Source organism: Solanum dulcamara, chromosome 9 (genome assembly GCF_947179165.1).
Source record: "Solanum dulcamara chromosome 9, daSolDulc1.2, whole genome shotgun sequence".
Taxonomy (NCBI): domain Eukaryota; kingdom Viridiplantae; phylum Streptophyta; class Magnoliopsida; order Solanales; family Solanaceae; genus Solanum; species Solanum dulcamara.
In genome coordinates, this window is record NC_077245.1 from 74,330,589 (window position 1) to 74,338,761 (window position 8,173).

General features: G+C 34.8%; 1 protein-coding gene across 2 annotated transcripts; it reads left to right on the forward strand.

The window, feature by feature from the left end:
• Positions 1 to 1,145: 1,145 nt before the first annotated feature.
• On the forward strand, positions 1,146 to 5,890 carry LOC129903350 (auxin response factor 18-like). Of its 2 annotated transcripts, XM_055978886.1 has the most exons (6): positions 1,146 to 1,544; positions 2,426 to 3,571; positions 4,305 to 5,191; positions 5,327 to 5,389; positions 5,542 to 5,653; positions 5,803 to 5,890. In XM_055978886.1, the coding sequence occupies exons 2-5, from the start codon at positions 2,504 to 2,506 to the stop codon at positions 5,621 to 5,623; spliced, it is 2,100 nt and encodes a 699-aa protein (XP_055834861.1). In that variant the 5' UTR covers positions 1,146 to 1,544; positions 2,426 to 2,503; the 3' UTR covers positions 5,624 to 5,653; positions 5,803 to 5,890. The 2 variants fall into 2 exon arrangements, with proteins under 2 accessions (XP_055834861.1, XP_055834860.1); XM_055978885.1 differs by having other exon boundaries at positions 5,542 to 5,890.
• Positions 5,891 to 8,173: the final 2,283 nt, after the last annotated feature.

Consider the following 8,173-nt stretch of genomic DNA (forward strand, 5'->3'; position numbering starts at 1 on the left):
ATGTAAAGTGTCACCTAAATTGAATTAATGGACTAGTTTATGTGTTTTTTGTCATCATCTTTAATTACCAACATGATGCAATTTGTACTGAGTAAGTACTGACAAAGTAAAAACTGTTATTTCTATGTCATTTACTTTTACTGTACCTTTTTTTAACCAGGGTTAGTTTTGTCAAAAGTCAGTATAACTGTTCTTCCGATAAGTACACTTTCAGTAAAAAGACTGTGCCCCTTATTTCTCGCGTTTTCTTAACGTCTCTTCCCTTGCGATACGATATCTTATTAACCATTAATTACTTTTTCGTTCGAATTTACGTGACATAATTTAATTAGACGTAAAATTTAAAAATATGTGGAAATTTTATAATGTTCGAAATTGGAATAGAGGAAATAGTTAGTGCTAATACTAAAACTATAAAAGAGATAACTATAAAAACATAGTATTAAGGGGTCGTTTAGTTAACATGATAGGAAACTAATTTATAACTATAATTAAATATGGAATACGTAATTCACATTTTACCCAAAATTATTATTTCTTATCTCATCAATTAAACAACCCGTAATATATATACAAAATATTTCGTATTAATATATTCAAAAAGGAGCTAACTAAGAGCCTGTTTGGATGAGCTTAAAAAAAATAACTTTTATGTATAAAGTGCTTTTAGAACTTTGAATTGCTGAAAGTTATTTTTATAAATAAGCAGTTGAGTGTTTGGATAAAAGTGTTTATGATGTGAATTTTAGGGTTAAAAGAATAAAAAAAGGTAGTTTGAGAATTTAGTTAAAATATAAAGGATATAAAAGTAATTTTCATGGTCAAAGAAAATGACTTTAAGCACTTTGGAAAAAAAAGTTAGGAATCCTAACTTTTTATTTTTGACTGACTTTAAGAACTTTATGGCTTAAAGTCAGTATCAGGCAAACACGTCCAAAAACTAAAAAGGGCTTTGTATTCACATTATGTCCCAAAATTATTATGTATAACAATCCTCTACACATGTTCAAAATATTCCGTATTAATCATCTTCGAAAAAGATTTGCATTTCAAGAAATGCAATATTATCAAACTATCTTAACTTGTATGATTTATACTTGTAAATCATAATCTATAAATCACACGTAGACAATTTTATGGCTATTTGTCGAAAATTGGTTATACCGAAAACCATGTCGTTTATTCTCATGTCTCATCTTAAAATTTAACTTGTTATATTTAGCAGTATAATAAGTAGTACGTCTACTAGTAGTGAAATTCACATTTTTCTTCTTTTGTTGCGGAGGGAAACGGCATCGGCGACGGGCAACGGCAACGGCAACGGTGACAGATGAATAAAAGGAGTGACAACGGAGTCAGTTTGACTGCCGGATTTTGAGAACTAAGTAGTGTATATTCCGTCAACTAATAACGCCGGCCGGCCGGCGACTACATTTACTGATCTCGTAGAATAAGTTGCTTTCGTCATTTACTGGCTACGATCCAAGTTTCCGGTGTTGTTTTTCGTGAATCGTCTCGTTTCGGCTTCGATCGGAGGAGAAACTGTACGGACATTTACATGTCACTTTAATGCATTTATATGCCGTAGATTATACACACTGATACTCTCTGTGTAGATGTTTGAGATTTTTTTGAAGCTGAAAAGCCTGTAATCGGAACTTTTCTCTTTCATTTTTTTTACCGATTCTGCGAAGCATTTATTCGTATGACTGTATGAGTATATTGATTGATTGATAGAAGTAGAAAGAAGGAAGTCAGAAGCTGCTGCTTTCGGTTTTAGGATTTGATTGAAGAAGAGAGCATTGATGACGATGCCGTAGGGTCATAATTGTTTTTTCAATTTTTGAGACTTTAATCAGTTTTCATAATCGGAAATTTTCATTTTTATTTTCATTTCCATTTTCAAAATCGGTAATAATTTCAGCAGATCCATTTTTGTTGCCTCTAAACTTGTTTATGTGTTCGTATTCTGAATAATCACTGCATATTTATTTTTTTACTTCAGTACTGGTTTCTGTATTTTTTTCCCCTCTTTTTTGGGCCTTTTACTAGGAATTTTTGTTGAAATTTACTGGTTCTGTGCTTTTTTCCTCATTTTTGGACCTTTTAATGGAACTTGTTGAAGTAGTTTTCTCTTATGGTGTTGGAACTCTTCAAAAATGTTGAAAGGTATGTGTTGGATGCTTCAAGTATAGTGTATATTTTGGTTAATCTGTCAACAATTTTGGAGAGTCTGAACAAAATAGGTTTTCTCTGCTACTTGAAATTGTTGAAATTTACTGGTTCCTGTAGTTATTTTCTATTTTTCTGTACCTTTTACTTGAATATCTTCTCTAAATTTATTGGTTTCTGTACGGTGTTCTCATTTTTGTATCTTTTTACTTGAATATATTACTGAAATTTGTTTTATTTGTGGGGTACACAGCTTTTAAGCTTTTCCGGAATTGCTGCTGTTTATTTGTTTTCAACTAAGGAGAAGGGGAAAAACTGCTGGATAAGTGAAATGAAGGAGGTTTTGGAGAAGTGTGTGGATTCACAGCTATGGCACGCCTGTGCCGGAGGAATGGTGCAAATCCCTCCGGTTAACTCCAAAGTCTACTATTTTCCACAAGGGCATGCTGAGCATACTCTTATGAATGTGGATTTCTCGGCTCTACCGAGAAGTCCTGCTCTGATTTTATGCAGGGTGGCTGTTGTGACGTTCTTAGCAGACCCTGAAACGGATGAGGTTTATGCTAGGATTAGGGTTGTCCCAGTTGGGAACAAGGGGAATGACTTTGATGATGATGATGACATTTTGGGTGGTAATGAATCAGGAACAACTGAAAAACCCAATTCATTTGCCAAGACATTGACTCAATCAGATGCAAATAATGGGGGTGGATTCTCTGTACCAAGGTACTGTGCAGAGACGATATTTCCTAGGTTGGATTACACGGCTGACCCACCTGTGCAGACTGTGACAGCCAAAGATGTTCATGGTGAAACTTGGAAGTTTAGGCACATTTATAGGGGGACTCCCAGGAGGCATTTATTAACTACTGGTTGGAGTAGTTTTGTGAATCAGAAGAAGCTTGTTGCTGGAGATTCCATTGTGTTTTTGAGGGCAGAAAATGGTGAACTTTGTGTGGGAATTCGTAGGGCAAAACGAGGCGGTATTGGTGGGCCTGAAGTCCCAACTGGATGGAACTCTGCTGCGGGAAATTATGGTGGATTTTCTGCATTTTTGAGGGAAGAGATGAACAAGAATGGAAATTTGAGTTCTCCTGCGGTGAGCTTAAGGGGAAAGGGAAGGGCGAGGCCTGAATCAGTTGTCGAAGCTGCATATCTTGCTGCTAGTGGGCAACCTTTTGAAGTTGTTTATTATCCCCGTGCAAGCACACCAGAATTTTGTGTTAGGGCGTCTTCAGTGAATGCTGCAATGAGGATTCAATGGTGCTCAGGGATGAGATTCAAAATGGCTTTTGAAACCGAGGATTCTTCTCGAATCAGTTGGTTCATGGGAACTATCTCCTCCATTCAGCTTGCTGATCCCATCCGCTGGCCCAATTCGCCATGGCGGCTTCTTCAGGTAATGCCGCTAATTGCAGTTTTCTATATGTGGCCAAAGTTTATGTTGCTGTTAAGTAATAGGTCAATTACCTGGCCATTCTTCTGATCTTCTTGTGCATCGGCTCTATAGTTGATTGGTGAATATCTTATAGCAAGTTAATAGTCCTCCAATATTATTTTGACCTACTTTCCATATTTCTAAGGTGTTGTGAGATGTCATTGTTGCGTTGCTGAACTACAGTGGCACTGTTCAACTTTCTTAGGGCTTTTCCAAGGTTTAAAGCAAGTCACGATATGTAGTTGATTGTTTGATTAAGATTACATTGTCTCAGTATGTTTAGGATTTATGTCATGTTCTGTTTAAGCTCATATTACTTTTAATCAGCCCGATGCCAGGAAGATTTGCTGTTTCCTTTTTCATGTTTTTAAAGTGTAGATAACACATTCTCTTTTATTGCAAGACCATTCTATAAATAGTCTGCGTAACTTATTCTTGGTTACCTATAATTCTCAAGGCTACATCCTTTCTCTGTCCACTATTGTTTTCTTGGGCAGAAGGGTTATAAGTTTTATGAATCTCTCCAAGAGATGTTCTTATTATCTCGTGTCGTATCTTGGGAGTTCTTTCATTATATTGCCATACAGCTACTGTGATGTCCTCAAGATTTCAAAATGCAATATGCAGTTGTAGCTCTGCTTGCCTTTTAGTCGAAGTTTGATGTGGTAAAGCTTTTCTTCATGATGTGCTGCAGGTGACATGGGATGAACCTGATTTATTGCAGAACGTAAAACATGTCAGCCCATGGCTTGTCGAATTGGTCTCAAATATTCCAGTCATTCATATCTCGCCCTTCTCACCGCCAAGAAAAAAGCTGCGTCTACCACCAGATTTCTCACTTGACAGCCAATTTCAGTTACCATCTTTTTCAGGCAACCCCCTCAGGTCCAGCAGTCCTTTCTGTTGTTTATCCGACAACATCACTGCAGGCATACAGGGAGCCAGGCATGCTCAATTTGGAGTACCTTTATTGGATCTTCACCTTAGCAACAAATTACCGTCAGGACTATTACCACCAAGTTTCCAGCGAGTTGCAGCCGACTCACAACTTCCTAATGTCATCAATAAGTGCCAAAATGACAGAAATGATAATGTCTCTTGTTTGCTTACCATGGGCACTTCAAGTAAGACATTGGAGAAAAATGATAGTGTGAATACACCTCGGTTCTTACTCTTCGGTCAGCCAATTCTGACTGAGCAACAAATCTCTAACGGATGTTCTGTCAATGCTCCAGAAGTAGTCCAAACAGAGAAGGACTTAAGCAGGATACTACTGAAAAATGAAAGATTTCGTCCTGAGCAGAAAAGCATCATTCAAGAAAGTCTATCAAGTGCGACATTTTTCTGGAATCGAGGTTATCATGCAGCTGAACTTGGTGTACTCGATACTGGTCACTGCAAAGTATTCCTCGAGTCAGAGGATGTTGGCCGTACGCTTGATCTGTCAGTTATGGGATCATATGAAGAACTGTACAGAAGACTTGCAAACATGTTTGGACTAGAAAGACCAGATATGCTGACCCGTGTGCTCTATCATGATGCAACAGGCGCTGTTAAACACGCCGGAGATGAACCATTCAGGTGCCTTATTTTTTCCAGCACCCTCTGTTTTTGATTATTTTTTTTCTGTAAAAGAAGGTAGTGTATATGTGCGTGCGTGATCACACATTGTTTATTTGAAATCTAATGAACCTTTCTCTTGGTCTTCTTTTGCAGTGTCTTTGTTAAGTGTGCAAAAAGTTTGACAATTCTGATGAACTCGAGCAGCAGTATTAAAAGGTAATTGTTAATCATTCTCTTCCTTTGTAGGCAATTTCGTTATCATATCGAACTAATAATAGCTGAATCCTTAAACCGGAATAGTATGATAATGATGAAAGTAAATGTTCTATATTTGACACTCTCTAATTACTTGCAATCTTGTATTTCAGGAAATGGATCACTGGTCTCGCAACTGCGGAACGCGGTCTAGATTCTTCAAACCAGGCAGGACCTCTTAGTATCTTTGCATAGAGTCTTCGGCATTTGATAGCCTCTGTGTGTGTAAGTACCTTTCTCGTTTGTGTTTTTCGCAGCCACTGCTTCACTGCTAGTGCTAAGGACACTAGAAGTGGAACATTTGTGTTTGTTTCTGTATGGATATTTTGAGTTGCTCTTTATGTTGGAAACGTTCAATGTGCTTTCTATAACAGTTTCTACTGCGACAGCGCGTATTTGTTGGTGTTATTAATCTGAAAGACATGAATATGTGAGATGGTGCATGTATGTTTTTGACAAGGATATGCTTGTCGTTCGCTCGTGCTCCTCCTCCCCCCCCTACACTCACCCACACACCCCTCCACTATGGTGGCCCATCGTTACACGTTATATACATTTTTGTTGTTGAATTGTATGATCATTTCATCAAGAAGTTTAGTCTGTTAATAAGAGTCTACCCTCATGATTGAGCTTGACTCTTTTTCATGGATCACTTTTTGGTATTAGGTGGTACTTTTCTTTGAAACATCAATTTCAAATAGGGAAATCTTTAATGGAGAAAAAAACAGCATTTAAATGTTTCATGTTTCAATAAGGAAACTCAAAAGCAACTTTTTGGCCATGTTTTTTCAATCATATGACGTGTTTGCATTTTAAAATTATTAACATTCTGATATTTTATTGTCCATAGTACTTTGCATTAATTCTCTATTTTAATTGTCCATCTCTTAATTGGAAAAATGACCAGAACCTATGTGGGCAAATAAAATGAATGGTCTAAGATATATAAGCAAATAAAGCAAACACTTGTTGGAGAAAAATGGAAAGGAACATTCATTTCTACCCTCTATTCACTATTATATAATATATAGTTAATACATACCCTAGCAAATCATGGTATTATTGGTAATATAAGTGCCATTAACACATGGGATCAGAATAAACATGGTTAAAAGAAAAAACTACCCTCAATCATCAAACCAAACAATAAATAAAAAATAATTTCAATATAACTTATCTCAACATTATTAATTTCAATACCACTAGTAATCTTTATTCAATAGTATTCTTAAACATTACTAATTTCAATATTATTAATAATTTTTATTCAATAATATTTTTATACGCTCCGCGACAGGATAGATGCGACCAATTGAATCTAATTTAAATCTAATTTGAAGAAGAAAGTCATTCCCCTCAGCTAATTACCCAAAAAGAAATCAACAATTGAAGCATTGTTTGCCAACCCAATTAAGATTAGGTTTTCATCAAATCAATGTGATTTCTTCTTTAATCAGATCCCACTCACCCAACCGCTTTGATGTGATGAGATGAAATAAAAATTTACTCCCCACCCGTTCAATATCAAAATAACAAAAGTATGTCTCTTTTTGATGTTGGGTTCAGAATTTAAATTCTATGAGTTTAACTTTTAAAATTTTTAATATTGAATTCATTATATTCTTAAAATTATGTGTTTATATGAAAGTACTAGTTCAGATTAACTCGCTTTTGTGTCTCTCATAAAAATATTTATCACTTAATCACTTAATCAAAATATAAAAAAATGTATTGCTTTTCAATTGATTAATTTGTTCATAATTATTTACATCCAACGTTTTCAATTTGTTTGTCCTACTTTCCTTTTTAACAACTTTTTAATTTTAAATTTTCACATAACACGTTCGAAATCATAAGATTAAAAGATATTTTTTAAAATTTACCTAACATATCATTAATTTAAGATTAAAAAAATCTTCTTCACTTTTATAATTTTCATGTCGATTAAAAAATATGACAGAGAAATTAAAAGGGTGAGATTAATAAAGTATTCATTTGACTATAAACACTTTGGTAAAAGTATTCACGTGGGGGTTCCATTGACATCGCCGTATTGATGGGTGAGTCTCATTTATGTCTAAACTTTCATTAATGGTTTATTTGACTAAAAGCACTTTGGTAAAAGTATTCATTAATCCCATTGAAATGTAGATTAAAATAATTCTTGTGATGAAATTAATGCATCAAGATAATTAATAATAATTATATTAATTTCAACAATTTTATTACTAATCCCACTAAGTGGAACATTGAATATAATGTGTCATTAATGCTCACCACAACATACGGGTAACTTAGTTCTAAACAAAAGAAATAAACCTTAGTCTAGTACTAACACATTAGCCGTATTTACTATTTTTTTGGCATTTTGAGGTTATGAGTAATGAATTCATAACTTTGAAAAATTAAAAATATCGCCTAAGTTTTGTCGAGTGATTTTTAAATGCTAAAAAAAGATGTAGATCATGGCGAGGCTATATATACTGTTCGTCAGGTCATTACGCAAGATCTTATAAAGGTTTTTTTTAAAAAAGTTTTCGAAAATCATATCACCAAAAAATTAATTGACTAACACACATGAAAAATTAAAAAAAAAATCGTCTAATTCCTGTTGAGTAGCCCCTAAATGCTAAAAAAAATGTGTGGATCATGGCGCGGCTATACGTACTGTTCACCCAGGTCATTATAGAAGTTCCTGTAAAGGTTTTGGGGGAAAAGTGCCCAAAAACCAAATTAGCAAAAAAT

Bases quoted from the DNA above. Each gene is read 5' to 3' on its own strand.
- LOC129903350 (XM_055978885.1), top strand. From the start codon at position 2,504: ATGAAGGAGGTTTTGGAGAAGTGTGTGGATTCACAGCTATGGCACGCC. The intron at 5,192-5,326 runs GTGCCTTATTTT...CTTCTTTTGCAG, and splicing joins GCCGGAGATGAACCATTCAG to TGTCTTTGTTAAGTGTGCAA. The intron at 5,390-5,541 runs GTAATTGTTAAT...CTTGTATTTCAG, and splicing joins TCGAGCAGCAGTATTAAAAG to GAAATGGATCACTGGTCTCG.